Here is a 17,325-nt window from a genome sequence, read left to right as displayed (position 1 = left end):
TATAGTAAGTCTTAGGGTAGTGAAATATGGAAGAATTCAATGCATACAGACTCCTGAAAATTCTCTTTAAATTTGGGCTTAGCATTTTTTTTTTTTTTTTGTATTTTATTTTATTTATTTATTTATTTATTTATTTTATTTTTTTATTTTTTTTATTTTTTATTTCCAGCATAACAGTATTCATTATTTTTGCATCACACCCCGTGCTCCATGCAATCTGTGCCCTCTATAATACCCACCACCTGGTACCCCAACCTCCCACCCCCCGTCCCTTCAAAACCCTCAGATTGTTTTTCAGAGTCCATAGTCTCTCATGGTTCACCTCCCCTTCCAATTTACCCCAACTCCCTTCTCCACTCTAAGTCCCCATGTCCTCCATGCTATTTGTTATGCTCCACAAATAAGTGAAACCATATGATAATTGACTCTCTCTGCTTGACTTATTTCACTCAGCATAATCTCTTCCAGTCCGTCCATGTTGCTACAAAAGTTGGGTATTCATCCTTTCTGATGGAGGCATAATACTCTATCCCCAGGGGTACAGGTCTGTGAATCACCAGGTTTACACACTTCACAGCACTCACCAAAGCACATACCCTCCCCAATGTCCATAATCCCACCCCCTTCACCCAAACCCCCTCCCCCCAGCAACCCTCAGTTTGTTTTGTGAGATTAAAAGTCACTTATGGTTTGTCTCCCTCCCAATCCCATCTTGTTTCATTTATTCTTCTCCTACCCACTTAAGCCCCCATGTTGCATCACCACTTCCTCATATCAAGGAGATCATATGATAGTTGTCTTTCTCTGCTTGACTTATTTCGCTAAGCATGATACGCTCTAGTTCCATCCATGTTGTCGCAAATGGCAAGATTTCATTTCTTTTGATGGCTGCATAGTATTCCATTGTGTATATATACCACATCTTCTTGATCCATTCATCTGTTGATGGACATCTAGGTTCTTTCCATAGTTTGGCTATTGTGGACATTGCTGCTATAAACATTCGGGTGCATGTGCCCCTTTGGATCACTACGTTTGTATCCTTAGGGTAAATACCCAATAGTGCAATTGCTGGGTCATAGGGCAGTTCTATTTTCAACATTTTGAGGAACCTCCATGCTGTTTTCCAGAGTGGCTGCACCAGCTTGCATTCCCACCAACAGTGTAGGAGGGTTCCCCTTTCTCCGCATCCTCGCCAGCATCTGTCATTTCCTGACTTGTTTATTTAGCCATTCTGACTGGTGTGAGGTGATATCTCATTGTGGTTTTGATTTGTATTTCCCTGATGCCGAGTGATATGGAGCACTTTTTCATGTGTCTGTTGGCCATCTGGATGTCTTCTTTGCAGAAATGTCTGTTCATGTCCTCTGCCCATTTCTTGATTGGATTATTTGTTCTTTGGGTGTTGAGTTTGCTAAGTTCTTTATAGATTCTGGACACTAGTCCTTTATCTGATATGTCATTTGCAAATATCTTCTCCCATTCTGTCAGTTGTCTTTTGATTTTGTTAACTGTTTCCTTTGCTGTGCAAAAGCTTTTGATCTTGATGAAATCCCAATAGTTCATTTTTGCCCTTGCTTCCCTTGCCTTTTGCGTTGTTCCTAGGAAGATGTTGCTGCGGTTGAGGTCAAAGAGGTTGCTGCCTGTGTTCTCCTCAAGGATTTTGATGGATTCCTTTCGCACATTGAGGTCCTTCATCCATTTTGAGTCTATTTTCGTGTGTGGTGTAAGGAAATGGTCCAATTTCATTTTTCTGCATGTGGCTGTCCAATTTTCCCAGCACCATTTATTGAAGAGGCTGTCTATTTGCCATTGGACATTCTTTCCTGCTTTGTCGAAGATTAGTTGACCATAGAGTTGAGGGTCTATTTCTGGGCTCTCTATTCTGTTCCATTGATCTATGTGTCTGTTTTTGTGCCAGTACCATGCTGTCTTGATGACGACAGCTTTGTAATAGAGCTTGAAGTCCGGAATTGTGATGCCACCAACGTTGGCTTTCTTTTTCAATATCCCTTTGGCTATTCGAGGTCTTTTCTGGTTCCATATAAATTTTAGCATTATTTGTTCCATTTCTTTGAAAAAGATGGATGGTACTTTGATAGGAATTGCATTAAATGTGTAGATTGCTTTAGGTAGCATAGACATTTTCACAATATTTATTCTTCCAATCCAGGAGCATGGAACATTTTTCCATTTCTTTGTGTCTTCCTCAATTTCTTTCATGAGTACTTTATAGTTTTCTGAGTATAGATTCTGTGTCTCTTTGGTTAGGTTTATTCCTAGGTATCTTATGGTTTTGGGTGCAATTGTAAATGGGATTGACTCCTTAATTTCTCTTTCTTCTGTCTTGCTGTTGGTGTAGAGAAATGCAACTGATTTCTGTGCATTGATTTTATATCCTGACACTTTACTGAATTCCTGTACAAGTTCTAGCAGTTTTGGAGTGGAGTCTTTTGGGTTTTCCACATATAGTATCATATCATCTGCGAAGAGTGATAATTTGACTTCTTCTTTGCCGATTTGGATGCCTTTAATTTCCTTTTGTTGTCTGATTGCTGAGGCTAGGACCTCTAATACTATGTTGAATAGCAGTGGTGATAATGGACATCCCTGCCGTGTTCCTGACCTTAGCGGAAAAGCTTTCAGTTTTCCTCCATTGAGAATGATATTTGCGGTGGGTTTTTCATAGATGGCTTTGATGATATTGAGGTATGTGCCCTCTATCCCTACACTTTGAAGAGTTTTGATCAGGAAGGGATGCTGTACTTTGTCAAATGCTTTTTCAGCATCTATTGAGAGTATCATATGGTTCTTGTTCTTTCTTTTATTGATGTGTTGTATCACATTGACTGATTTGCGGATGTTGAACCAACCTTGCAGCCCTGGAATAAATCCCACTTGGTCGTGGTGAATAATCTTTTTAATGTACTGTTGAATCCTATTGGCTAGTATTTTGTTGAGTATTTTCGCATCTGTGTTCATCAAGGATATCGGTCTATAGCTCTCTTTTTTGGTGGGATCCTTGTCTGGTTTTGGGATCAAGGTGATGCTGGCCTCATAAAATGAGTTTGGAAGTTTTCCTTCCATTTCTATTTTTTGGAACAGTTTCAGGAGAATAGGAATTAGTTCTTCTTTAAATGTTTGGTAGAATTCCCCCGGGAAGCTGTCTGGCCCTGGGCTTTTGTTTGTTTGGAGATTTTTAATGACTGTTTCAATCTCCTTACTGGTTATGGGTCTGTTCAGGCTTTCTATTTCTTCCTGGTTCAGTTGTGGTAGTTTATATGTTTCTAGGAATGCATCCATTTCTTCCAGATTGTCAAATTTATTGGCGTAGAGATGCTCATAGTATGTTCTTATAATAGTTTGTATTTCTTTGGTGTTAGTTGTGATCTCTCCTCTTTCATTCATGATTTTATTTATTTGGGTCCTTTCTCTTTTCTTTTTGATAAGTCGGGCCAGGGGTTTATCAATTTTATTAATTCTTTCAAAGAACCAGCTCCTAGTTTCGTTGATTTGTTCTATTGTTTTTTTGGTTTCTATTTCATTGATTTCTGCTCTGATCTTTATGATTTCTCTTCTCCTGCTGGGCTTAGGGTTTCTTTCTTGTTCTTTCTCCAGCTCCTTTAGGTGTAGGGTTAGGTTGTGTACCTGAGACCTTTCTTGTTTCTTGAGAAAGGCTTGTACCGCTATATATTTTCCTCTCAGGACTGCCTTTGTTGTGTCCCACAGATTTTGAACCGTTGTATTTTCATTATCATTTGTTTCCATGATTTTTTTCAATTCTTCTTTAATTTCCCGGTTGACCCATTCATTCTTTAGAAGGATGCTGTTTAGTCTCCATGTATTTGGGTTCTTTCCAAACTTCCTTTTGTGGTTGAGTTCTAGCTTTAGAGCATTGTGGTCTGAAAATATGCAGGGAATGATCCCAATCTTTTGATACCGGTTGAGTCCTGATTTAGGACCGAGGATGTGATCTATTCTGGAGAATGTTCCATGTGCACTAGAGAAGAATGTGTATTTTGTTGCTTTGGGATGAAATATTCTGAATATATCTGTGATGTCCATCTGGTCCAGTGTGTCGTTTAAGGCCTTTATTTCCTTGCTGATCTTTTGCTTGGATGATCTGTCCATTTCAGTGAGTGGAGTGTTAAAGTCCCCTACTATTATTGTATTATTGTTGATGTGTTTCTTTGATTTTGTTATTAATTGGTTTATATAGTTGGCTGCTCCCACGTTGGGGGCATAGATATTTAAAATTGTTAAATCTTCTTGTTGGACAGACCCTTTGAGTATGATATAGTGTCCTTCCTCATCTCTTATTATAGTCTTTGGCTTAAAATCTAATTGATCTGATATAAGGATTGCCACTCCTGCTTTCTTCTGATGTCCATTAGCATGGTAAATTCTTTTCCACCCCGTCACTTTAAATCTGGAGGTGTCTTCGGGCTTAAAATGAGTTTCTTGGAGGCAACATATAGATGGGTTTTGTTTTTTTATCCATTCTGATACCCTGTGTCTTTTGACAGGGGCATTTAGCCCATTCACATTCAGGGTAACTATTGAGAGATATGAATTTAGTGCCATTGTATTGCCTGTAAGGTGACTGTTACTGTATATGGTCTCTGTTCCTTTCTGATCTACCACTTGTAGGCTCTCTCTTTGCTTAGAGGACCCCTTTCAATATTTCCTGTAGAGCTGGTTTGGTATTTGCAAATTCTTTCAGTTTTTGTTTGTCCTGGAAGCTTTTAATCTCTCCTTCTATTTTCAATGATAGCCTAGCTGGATATAGTATTCTTGGTTGCATGTTTTTCTCGTTTAGTGCTCTGAAAATATCATGCCAGCTCTTTCTGGCCTGCCAGGTCTCTGTGGATAAGTCAGCTGCCAATCTAATATTTTTACCATTGTATGTTACAGACTTCTTTTCCCGGGCTGCTTTCAGTATTTTTTCTTTGTCACTGAGACTTGTAAATTTTACTATTAGGTGACGGGGTGTGGGCCTATTCCTATTGATTTTGAGGGGCGTTCTCTGAACCTCCTGAATTTTGATGCTCGTTCCCTTTGCCATATTGGGGAAATTCTCCCCAATAATTCTCTCCAGTATACCTTCTGCTCCCCTCTCTCTTTCTTCTTCTTCTGGAATCCCAATTATTCTAATGTTGTTTCGTCTTATGGTGTCACTTATCTCTCGAATTCTCCCCTCGTGGTCCAGTAGCTGTTTGTCCCTCTTTTGCTCAGCTTCTTTATTCTCTGTCATTTGGTCTTCTATATCACTAATTCTTTCTTCTGCCTCATTTATCCTAGCAGTGAGAGCCTCCATTTTTGATTGCACTTCATTAATAGCTTTTTTGATTTCAACTTGGTTAGATTTTAGTTCTTTTATTTCTCCAGAAAGGGCTTTTATATCTCTCGAGAGGGTTTCTCTAATATCTTCCATGCCTTTTTCGAGCCCGGCTAGAACCTTGAGAATTGTCATTCTGAACTCTAGATCTGACATATTACCAATGTCTGTATTGATTAGGTCCCTAGCCTTCGGTACTGCCTCTTGTTCTTTTTTTTGTGTTGAATTTTTCCGTCTTGTCATTTTGTCCAGATAAGAGTATATGAAGGGGCAAGTAAAATACTAAAAGGGTGGCAACAACCCCAGGAAAAAATGCTTTAACCAAATTAGAAGAGATCCAAAATCGTGAGGGGGGAGAAAGGGGATAAAAAGAGGTTCAAAAAGGAAGAAAGAAAAAAAAAGAAAAAAGAAAAAAAAAAAAAAAAGAAAAGAAAAGAATTAAAAAAAAAAGGAAAACACCTAAAAAAAATGTTAAAATTAAAAAATATATATATTAGATAAACTAGTAAAAAATCGTTAAAAAAGAAAAAGGTAACAGTTAAAAAAAAAAAAATTTACCCGAAGGCGAGAAAAAAAAAAAAAAACAAAAAATGAAAAAGAAAAAAATTAAATTAACTGCAAGACTAAAAAAAAATCACAGGGAAAAAGCCATGAGTTCCGTGCTTGGCTTTCTCCTCCTCTGGAATTCTGCTGCTCTCCTTGGTATTGAAACCGCACTCCTTGGTAGGTGAACTTGGTCTCCGCTGGATTTCTTGTTGATCTTCTGGGGGAGGGGCCTGTTGTAGTGATTCTCAAGTGTCTTTGCCCCAGGCGGAATTACACCGCCCTTACCCGGGGCCGGGGTGAGTAATCCGCTCGGGTTTGCTTTCAGGAGCTTTTGTTCCCTGAGCGCTTTCCGTAGAGTTCCAGAGGACGGGAATACAAATGGCGGCCTCCTGGTCTCCGGCCCGGAGGAGCCGAGAGCCCAGGGCCGCACTCCTCAGTGCGCCCTCAGAGAACAGCGCCCAGTTACCCCCGTCTGCCTGACCTCTGGCCGCGCTCCGAGCTCTCCGAGCCTGCGACCAATTCAAGGTAACACCGAGCTGCGAGCTTACTGTCGGCTGTCTCTGTAGCCGGCTTTCCCGTTCCAATACCCGCAAGGTCTGCGACACTCAGACACCCCTGATCCTTCTGTGACCCTGCGGGACCTGAGGCCACGCTGACCCCGCGTGGGCTTCGCCCCGTTTTAGCCTCTGGAGCGATGTCCCTCAGCGGAACAGACTTTTAAAAGTCCTGATTTTGTGCGCCGTTGCTCCGCCGCTTGCCGGGAGCCGGCCCCTCCCCCCGGGGTCTATCTTCCCGTCGCTTTGGATTCACTTCTCCGCCGGTCCTACCTTTCAGAAAGTGGTTGTTTTTCTGTTTCCAGAATTGCTGTTCTTCTTCTCTTCGATCTGCCGATGGATTTTCAGGTGTTTGCAATCTTTAGATAAGCTATCTAGCTGATCTCCGGCTAGCTGAAGCAGTCTCAGCCTGCTACTTCTCCGCCATCTTGACTCCTCCCCTGGGCTTAGCATTTTTAACCCATATGTGTATGTTCTTAAAAGGAGCAGCAAGAATAGCCATTCTTTTTAGTATTTTGACTTGATATCACAAATAGTTTGCTCAAAAAGTATTATCTATTGCTTATTATTGCTCTTTGTATTAGTATGTAGTCTGAAAGTTTCTTAATTTCCAAATGGGATTGTTAATGTCATTCTTTCTTACTAACAAATTTATGTAGTGCATTCTCTTAAAATGACCTCATTTAACTTCCTGAAGGGTTTAGATGAGTGTTACTATTTTTCAATACTAACAAGACTAGATTTCTTTAAAAAAAAAAAAAGTATATTTTTCTGTGCTGCTGAATTTTACTATTTTTGACTCTGATGTTGTTCCTTGCATTATTTTGGATATTTTTGTCTCTTTCTTTCTGAGTATTTTAATTTGGAGATAGAACTTAATCCTTTGTAGTGAGTCAAGCAGTCAAATGAGTGGTAGATCTTGCTGCATGTTCACAAAATCTGACTTCTGTGAGGGGGGAATGGGAAAGTAAGATAGGTATGACAAAATTCTCCCTTGCCAAAGAAACTAATTGTGTCAATATTGTTCACTCCCTTATTTTTCTTCATGAAGCAAATATTGGTAACACTTTAGGAAATAGGAAAGTTTCTGCTGATGAATCCAGTTTCTGTTTCTTCCTTTAGGGGAAAGATTGCATCTTAAACCAAAATATGCTAAAATTTCTCACATTTCCCTTTTCCGTATTTATAGGCCAAGATAATTATAGCAAGATGTTGTAGAACCTTTTCTATACTTAACTTATAATAGAAAGCAGAGCTGTAGATAAACAGTACTGAATTCAGAGGAATAGTTGGTACAATTTACAGTGTTTAAGATAATTTTTTTTTCTTGTAATAATAGAACAGTGATCAGGAAGGCATTGTGGTAGAAGCAGAAGTACTGAGTTAAGGAAGCATCTGCACATTTGGCTTCTGGTGATTATGCTCCTTGGGTTGAAAAGGAGTGGTAATGGGAGAGAAACTCGGAAATCTCACTGGTAGAGTCAAATCTTGGATCCCTTGAATGCTGGACTCAGGGGTCTAGATTTTATTCTAATAGCAGAGCAGCATAGATTACAGCTTATTGAATTCAGGAAAGGTTATAAGATATTTGAGGAGGATTAAAGTGACAGCTGTAAAGATGAATTGGTGCTAGGAGTGACTGCAGATAGAGAAGTGAGTTTGCTTTGTTATGCTAGAGTTCAGTGTCTGAAAGTGAAGATGGAAGGATCCTGGTATAAGGACTTCATGCAGGAGACATTTTAAAGGAAGGACTTCTTATTGGTGACGACAGACAGAATTTTTAGGAGTAGACGAGAAGGGAGGGATTGGGAAATATTGACTATGAATGTAGAAGAATGGAAGAATCATGATATCATAACAATGTTTGTTTGCAGTTGAAGAAGTTATTTTAGGCATGTTGAGTATAAGGTGTTTTCTGAACTTTTAAAACATTATACCTGTCAAGATTTGAACTCTAGGGATAGATAATACAGTTTGGAGATTATTAAGCTTTGAAATTAATTTAGATGGAGATGATAATCTTATCACCAACATATTGAGAGACTTATTGTTTCAAGGCTGTTGTTAAGTCAACCAGTCTGTCCTTAGGTGTGTTAGGGATTGTTTGCATGATAACTGCCCTGTTAATGGAATGTTGGCCTAGACACAATTTAACCTGTTGAAGTCTTTATAGGAAACTTGTTTTATAAGGTGGAACTGCTGACTATGTATTCATGATAATCAAAGTCCTAGTAGATTTAAAATAATCTTTTCTTTGAACTTTTCGCCTTAACACTATTTCTTCTTAGTTACATATTTAAAGTGATGATGGTGGGGGTCTTATGGGTAGGACATAGAAGAGAAGCCAGTCATTTGCTCTAATTATTGATTAATCTGGGAGAGTATATTTATTAATAAACATACATGTGATTAAAATACATGTGATTAAAATTTATCTCAATCTATTGGTTGAATTTTTCTAAACAAACATACATTGGCTATTTTTATTCATTGTAATCCAGGTTTTCAGTTTTATGGGCCTTTCAGCATTTGGTCCATATTCATGATGAGAAGATAATTCTTCTGCCCCAGGCAATCTTACAAAAGTGTGCTTTCCTGGTGCCTGGGTGGCTCAGTTGGTTAAGTGACTGCCTTCAGCTCAGGTCATGATCCTGGAGTCCTGGGATCGAGTCCCACTTTGGGCTCCCAGCTCCATGGGGAATCTGCTTCTCCCTCTGACCTCCTCCTCACTCATGCTCTCTCTTAATGTCTCTCTCTCAAATAAACAATAAAATATATAAAATATATATATATATATATAAAGTGTGCTTTCCTTTTAGTTGTTTTTGCAGTAAGTTCTCATTGAACCATACACTGCATTTTATCATTTGTAAATGTGAAAGTATAGGTTGTCACCTCTGTTCAGAAAAAAATTGAATTTATCACTTGCTGCAATTTATATTGAAAATGTAAAACATTATCCTCAAGTTTGTAGTGAGTATTCATGTATGGTACATTCAAAGTATAACTTAGTCTGACCTTATGTAGCCAGTACAATGTTTAAAGCACACCAACCCTGTTGTTTCAGTGCACCTGCAGGAAAGACATGGTGAAAATCTCAATGGATATCTTTGTGAGGAAATTTCAGCCAGACAGATACCAGCTTTGGAAGCAAGGAAAGGATATATACACCATTGATCACACAAAGCCTACTCCAGAATCCACACCTGAAGTAAAAGCATGGCTTCAGAGGAGGAGGAAAGTAAGAAAAGCATCTAGGAGGTAATGATTTCTTCCCCCCCATCCCACTTGTACCTACTCAATAAAATGGGTCATTGAATGTGATGTTCTCAGAAACTATTCATTTGCTTTCTCCTGTTTATCATCATAAATTTACTTAATATCTTACTGAAAAAAACTGAGGCAAAGTATTTATAATTCTTATAATTATATAAATTATAATTTATAATTCTTAAGAAGTATAATAAGTAAAATATAGGAAGGGATATATAATGTGCTTGAGAATATCCCTGACATGCTATACATGCCAAAAAGAACAGTCCTGGGACCTCCTAGACCCCTTACTAATGTACATTAAGGTTGAATTAGTGCTCTGTATTCATCTCCATATTTTTATAAACTTCAATAACTTGATGTCGAACCTTTTCATTTAGCTACTGATTTTCTGACTTTAGTTGTTTTCTTCATTTCTTCATTCTTCACTCAAGATATTTTACTCATCAGGATACCTATATTTGGCTACAATTTATACACTTGGTTTTATTCTTTTACAAGGTGTAAAGCAGAGCAGGTGGTATTTGTTTAACATGGTTGTCCATGTGAACTTTATTCTATATTCCATTTTTGTGGCCAGAGCCATTTCAGAAGTTTTTAGGTCATCTGTGGGCATCTTCCTATTTTAAAACCCATTGATGGGGCGCCTGGGTAGCTCAGTGGGTAAAGCCTCTGCCTTCGGCTCAGGTCATGATCTCAGGGTCCTGGCATCGAGTCCCACATGGGGCTCTCTGCTCGGCAGGGAGCCTGCTTCCCCCTCTCTCTCTGCTTGCCTCTCTGCCTACTTGTGATCTTTCTCTGTCAAATAAATAAATAAAATCTTTAAAAAAAAAAACTCATTGATGGAGCATGTGTTATGTTCCTCTCAGGTCCTTAGGCAAAGTTTTTAGGCTCTTATATTTTCCAGGTTTATATTACACGTTTATTCTCCAATATTACTCATTGTTTTTCTTTCATATTATAAAACTAATATTTGGCACTGGAGAATATTTGTAAAATAAGGAAAAGAATAGTGAAGGAATCCCAAATCACTTATAACATCACCATCCAGTGTTAAAATTTGGTGGATACCCTTTACATATGTGCTTATTATATTACATAATATACTTTTCCAAAACTGGGCTATGCTCTGTTAACCCTTTGATGACCGGTTTTGTGAGTGTTCTTCATGTAATTAAATGATTTCGTACAACATAATACTCAATGCCTGCATGTATTTAATCCCCTGTGTTTGGGTCAATATCTTATTTCTAGTTTTTGTTTTTGGGGTTTTTTGGCCATTAACTAAATAGCAGTGTGATTTTAAATCTTTGGCCATACTTCTGATGCTTATTTTCTTATTCTGACATTTATATTCTGCTATCTTTAAATGGTAGTGAGTGGAGGAAACTTAAGAACATGGAGTCACGCTTCTGCATTTTATAAGAGAAATAAATACCTGAGGCGTGGAATTAGTAACAGAACTAAAACTCAGGTGTTCTTATTTTACCCTATAGTTTACAGCAGTGATTTTCAAACTGTTAGTTTTCAAATAAATTCAGTAGGCTAGTTACAACATTTTAAAATTAGGATGCAAAATAGAGTAAAAAGTATTGCATTTCTTTTCTGTGGTAAGGGCGAGTATTAATTCCTGATGTGTGAACATATGTGTATGAGTGCGTTGTATCACTATCTAAAATGTGTAACTTATAACGGGTTGGTTGTATTTAAAAAAAGTTAGGGAAATACTGATTAGAGAGTCAATGCCAAAAAGGTGAGGAGGCATTAGACAATCTGAGTCCAGAAGAAATACCAATAGAACATCTTGAGAATTGTTCTTTAATGGACAGAAAATACAATACTTTATTTAGGTGCATGATCTGGTCTCCTAGTTACTAAAAACAGTGACCCTTTAGTGTTGACAGAGAACATAGATCTATGACATTGAACAGACTTGAAATGCCTTTTAGTAGATTAAAATAATCAATGGACTTTGCTCATTCAGTTAGATGGCCTCATGTTAAGGGGCTCGTTGATTATGCCCAGGCTTGTGACTTGATCATGGCATTTGTTGATCTCTCTTAAGTAATACCCTATCTAGGAAATGTAATGAAGTGAATGATTCATTGAAATCTCGAAGAGAAATCAGCCATCTTATTTTACATGTGCTATGCTATTTATAATGTGAAGATTTCCCACCTGGCCAAGCAATAATGGTGATGATGATAGTAGTACTGCCAATAGCAGCCAAAGCTAATTTACATAGGTTATCCTTGGCTACCACCTTCACCTCAGAAACCTACCTTCCCTGACTTCCTGTAGTGAACAGGTTTTGGGGGTGTGTGTGTGTGTGTGTGTGTGTGTGTGTTTGGACATGGAAATACACGTTGCTTAGATTTTATTTGTAATTCTTAAATGAAAGTGTTGGAAATGTTGTGTGTTATACAGAAGGCATCTATGACAAAGCCATCAAGTGACCTCCTGAAAAATACTAAGAAAAAAATTAAAATAGTGTTTACTCTGAAAACAAGAAGTAGATATAAGATGTTAAATACAATTAGTTAGCCTGTCTCCTCTTCTAATTCCTTTAGCTAATAATGATTTGGCATTTAATTTTGATGATTTTCATGCATACTCAAAATTAAATGAAACTTAGAATGTAAGTAATATACATAGACTTTAACAACAGCTTATGGAAATCTCTTTTCCTTTTCCTTTCTTTATTACCTAAAAAACATTTATGACTTTATTATCCCCATGTCATAATTTTTCACTTTTTTATTTTCAGACTTCTTTTAATACTGTTATAAAATTTTAGCAATATTCCCCAATAATATTTAATAATCAGTTACTTACAGTTGTTTTAATTTTAATTTTTAGTAAATTGTTATTGAAACTGCTGAGATTTCAATTTCAGATTTAATTTATTAATTGTGAAGATTATTTTTGCATAATAATTAGAAAGCTATCAGTTTTTTCACTACTTTCGGTAAGTGAAAATAACATTTATAATTGCAAATGTCCTGCTCTGACCACAGCTTCTCTTGTTAAGTTTCCAGTGCAGTGGTTCTCACTCTAAGAGGCTTAAGAATGAGGGAAATGAAGAAGTGTCACCTGCAGTTGATGCGGCAGAGGGCCTTACCCCTGACCCAGACCCAGAAGGTCTCAAGGTCAATGGAAAACCAGAAAAAGCAGTGAAGATGGGGAACACAGAACTACCTTCAGAGGAAGAGGCTTCTCCTAGCAGAAAGCAGCTAGATCAGAATTCATCAGATAATGTCAAACTCCCAGGTGAGAAACTGACTATGTTTCACATGTAAGCTGATGTCTTCACTCTGTGTTCTATGACATGTATCTTACCTTTTCACATAGCTTTACCAGTAAGGCATCTAAAGCTATGAAGTAACAGTAAGGAGGCCAAGTGAATGTTGTAAAAGTCAGGAGCATCAATTATGTGTGATGGAATTAGGAGACAGCCAGCAGTGCCTATTTGGTTTAATAAAAAAAAATATTCTAAAATGAAAACTTTGGGGGAGGGGTACAACTCAATTTATAATATACAATACATTTTTGGAAAGCTTCTGTTAAATTCACATGGAACAGTAAAAACCAATTGTAGATAATGCTTTGCAGATTCTTAGCTTTCAACTTAATTTTAAGAAGAAAATAAAGATAAAGGTTTTAAAAAAGAATAATAATAATCATTCAGTTTTGTGAAATGGTATGTATAGTTCCCTTGCTGTTTCTCTGTACTAAAGGCATAACCTGTAAGTCTCAACTAGTTTGCTTTCTTCCTTTTTATAGTATGTGTCTCTGAAATTGCTGTAATGTTTTACCTCTTTAATATTTGTCAGAGTTTTTGTCCTTTTACTAATTGAGCTTATTGGTAATTTCTCATACTGCTCATTCAGTTTGTCTTTCAACTGTGGGACTCCCCCAAATCTGGCCATCTACCCCTGGTTCCTCCTTGTTCAAGGTACTTTTATCTCTGACTGAACTGTTGGCAGAAATTGCTTCTTTTCTGTTTTTTCAGGGTCTACCCTACTCACCCATGCTAGTCACTTCTCCATATGGCAGAGTGATCCTTTTAAAAGATGTAGGTGAGGTCTTGTCCCTACCTTCTTCTTACTCTTATTCCACTTAGAGTAAAAGAAAAAGTCCTTTTCATAGTCCTAATTTGATTCTCTCCTATGTCTTCACTTTCATTACTGTTTGCTCTTGAGATATCTGTGTTTAAATAGAGTTTAAATAATAGACTTTCTTTTAGTGACTTCATACTTTATTGGAGAGCTAGGCAAACATACAGTTACAATCCAGTGTGGTAAGTACCATAATAGAGATGTTCCAGGGTATTACTGATATACCAAGGAAAAAACTCCAAACAGTCCAGAGGCTGTCCTGGGCAAGGTTTCATGGACTAGGTGATATCTGAATTAATTTGTGATGAATGGATAGAAAATTGCAAGAATGGGGAAGGTAGAGAAAGGAATAGCAAGCAATGCAAAGAACACAGTTAAACTGTACATAGCAGGGAGCTCGCTGTGGCCTCCATCTCAGGACCCCAGGATCACTGCCTGAGCTGAAGGCAGATGCTTAACTGACTCAGGCAACCCTGGATTTTTTTTAATAGTCCCTTACCATAGTTTTTAATTACATTGGATTTATTTAACTACTTGATAGATTACTGGGTGGTTGAGGACAATGGCACCCAGTTTTATTAGTTCTATTGATACATGATTCCTTGTATTTGATGTCCAGGGTTTGAGACCTTGCAGAACACTTAGGTACAAAACTTGGGCGCGTTTAGCATCAAAGCCAATATATTATGGTGAAATGATGCCTATGAATGTTTGTAAGGGAGAGAGAAGAGTGAATAGAGATGGCAGTGGAAGAGATGAGCTCATGATAACCTTTCCCTTTATTTTCCATCAGCATGCAATACAGGTTTAGTGTATGACATACTTTTTATTTGGATCTAACACAGCCTTACATGTGTTTTTTCCATAGATCCTCTGAGCTGGAATGTTTTATTAGTAGCAGCTCTTAGCATCATGTACTGGAATATAATTCCTATTTTTAGAAAGATTTCAAATTGCTATTGCTTTGGGTAATTATTATTGCATTGGCTTTTGACATTGGTCAAAGTGTAACCTTTTTTAAGCTCTAATTTTGTCGGTAAGTATATTCTTTTGCCAAACTAATAAATATGAAGGCTTCCTGATGCTATGGTAACTGTTCCCATTCATGTCTGTGAGAGTTTAGAGGAGAAGTTGAAAAACAAAAATTTAGTTGAGAATTATTGTTGAGTAGTAATGCAGTGTAAGATTTACTAACAGTCTTTTGTTTGACTCCTCAGGAAACAGTTGCTTAAGCACATCTGTAACAGAGGAAATAAAAACTAAGGATGACCAAGCCTATGGTGTAATTCTACCTTCAAATCCCAGTGAAGCTGATGATTCTATATCTAGTGGCAATCTGACATCTAAGGAATCAGACTCACCCAAGCTTCCATGGCCAAAGTCACCTGAGTCGTGTTCTTCAGTGGCAGAGAGTAACAGTGTGTTGACAGAGGGAGAAGAGAGTGATGTGGAGAGCCATAGGAATGGCCTTGAACCTGGGGAAGTCCTAGCCGTCTCCAGTGGCCTCAAAGTCCCTGGTGTATGTAGCAATGTTTGTTTTTACTGTATTTATTGTGTAGTGAGAGTACTTTCTGGAGAAAACATGCTGTGCATTGAAATCTTGCTTTAGGGTAGAAATAACATTTCCCATTAACAGGTCTTAATCATATTTCCTTCGATGACTGGGAGGTAAGCCTTTTGTGAACTCTGGTTCACATGGTGAAAATTCAGGGAGCATGAAATTTTTGGCTCCATGCTATAGTTGAATTTTCTTTAACTTTTTCTAAAATTGAACTTTGAGATAATTATGGGTCCATTGCAGTTGTAAGAAATAATACAGAAAAATTTTGTGTCCCCATTTTCCCGCAATAGTACCTTCTTGGAAAACTATAGTAGGATTTCATAATGATACTGACATCTATTACAGAATCGTTCTGTTACCTGTAATATTAACCATACCAGAAAAGGTTCACCTGCAGAACTCCGACCTCTTCCTGCCATCAGTTAAACCTCTGGGTCCCGGGCTTCCCACAACCTCTATTTTAACTCAGCTGGTCATGGCTTTCCCTTGTCTCCTCTTGGGCTCTGATTCTAGGACCAGGTTGACCTTTCTGGCCCCACCCACTGCCAGAAACAGGCCTTTTGCCTTTCAGAAAACTCAAGACTTCTCTTGATTGCCAGGTACCCCATTCTAACTCTTTGCATTTATAGAGAAACTATAAATATGTCTCATATGTTCTTATGCATTTATAGTATATGCTTTCAGTATAAACTGTTGCTTTAATCTTAAGATTATGAATGGACCAGACAAGCTCCAGTTGTGTGTAGTGGTTGTCAGAATTCATTACCCTGTGTTGACCTATACAACTTGATGAAGTATCTCCAGGGCACAAATAAGGAGAGTATCAGTTGTTGGAGGTGATAAATTGAGCTAGCCACCGAACAGACCCACTTCTTACTGCTCTTGCTCATTTTGTGTCACTGCAGGCATTTTCACATCTTTGAGTAACAAGGGAGATTAGATAAGGAAATCAGCTTGGAATAGTCAGTTCATAGTAGTTTTAAAACATAAAATAAAATATAATTTGCTAATTTGACTCAATAACTTTTACAGTCTTATGCATGATTGTATATCCTAGTGAACTATTAAATATTTATGAAAAACATAAGAGAAATAGAAAAATATGGTCTAATTTATTTGAAATGGTTGCTAAGGGAAATTTGAAAATAGTATTCACATAATAATAAGCAAAATTTAAAACTTAACTTCACATAGGGATTAAACGCAGCTGAGTAGATACTGTGATTCTTTGTGGAATGGTGAATGAGTCAAATGCCTGTTTATATTAAGTTTACTCATATTCTTTAGAGTGGAACTGAAAGTAACTTTTCTATATCCTTGTTTTCAATGGAGGTGATTCTACCCTCCGTGCCTTTAACCGTTATCCTTATCATTTTACTGAACAAAGACTGCCTGCATTGGAAAGCAAACACCGCTGTTAAGGCCTGAGTGACTTGATTTGCTCCTTCTCAGAATCAACTGTGTGATATTCTTTTCTCACAGCATAGTGTCAGGCAGCCATTCTAAGCAGTACAGACCCATTTTGTTCTTATATGGTTTTGACCAGTGTTTCTTAGTACTAAGCATAATGCTGTGTATATGCTTGCAGCAGTCAGCTTTAGTCAGTCTTTCCAAGAAATATGTTACTTTTGAACAGTATCTGTCTATCTGTCTATAACTGGGTTCCATACTCTTCCTGGAATACACTGAGTATGTTCACACCTTACATGCTGTTCCTGCTGTCTAGATGGTCCTCTGAGTCCACAGAGTTCCCTCAGGGCACTCAAGATTCCACTAAAATGTCTCCTTGTCAGAAAGGCCTTCTCTGATGACCCCATGTAAAATAGCTCCCTCCCATCTCTTTCTGTTCCTTTGTTCTGTCCTTTTTTTTCTTTCTTGCGTATTTCCTTTTTTCCTCCCAAACAACCTGATTTATTTATTTATTTGAGAAACAGA

The 17,325-nt window shown here is 37.7% G+C and overlaps 1 protein-coding gene across 22 annotated transcripts in view; it reads left to right on the top strand.

The window, feature by feature from the left end:
* KDM4C (lysine demethylase 4C) overlaps nt 1–17,325 on the top strand; it is a 507,226-nt gene that overhangs the window by 271,905 nt on the left and 217,996 nt on the right. For 21 of the 22 annotated variants that reach the window (XR_004277510.1, XR_004277509.1, XR_004277512.1 and 18 more), the window contains 3 exons: nt 9,506–9,699; nt 12,743–12,981; nt 15,047–15,348. Coding sequence is in view for 17 of the 22 variants with exons in the window: in XM_032308077.1 (XP_032163968.1) it covers nt 9,506–9,699; nt 12,743–12,981; nt 15,047–15,348 (735 nt within the window). In the remaining 5 variants the exon portion in view is untranslated. Of the gene's footprint in view, nt 1–9,505; nt 9,700–12,742; nt 12,982–15,046; nt 15,349–17,325 lie in introns of those variants that run through there. The other variant, XR_004277514.1, reaches the window with a different exon arrangement.

This window comes from Mustela erminea, chromosome 12 (assembly GCF_009829155.1).
Source record: "Mustela erminea isolate mMusErm1 chromosome 12, mMusErm1.Pri, whole genome shotgun sequence".
In the NCBI taxonomy this organism is placed as follows: domain Eukaryota; kingdom Metazoa; phylum Chordata; class Mammalia; order Carnivora; family Mustelidae; genus Mustela; species Mustela erminea.
This window is presented reverse-complemented; position numbering and strand designations above follow the sequence as displayed.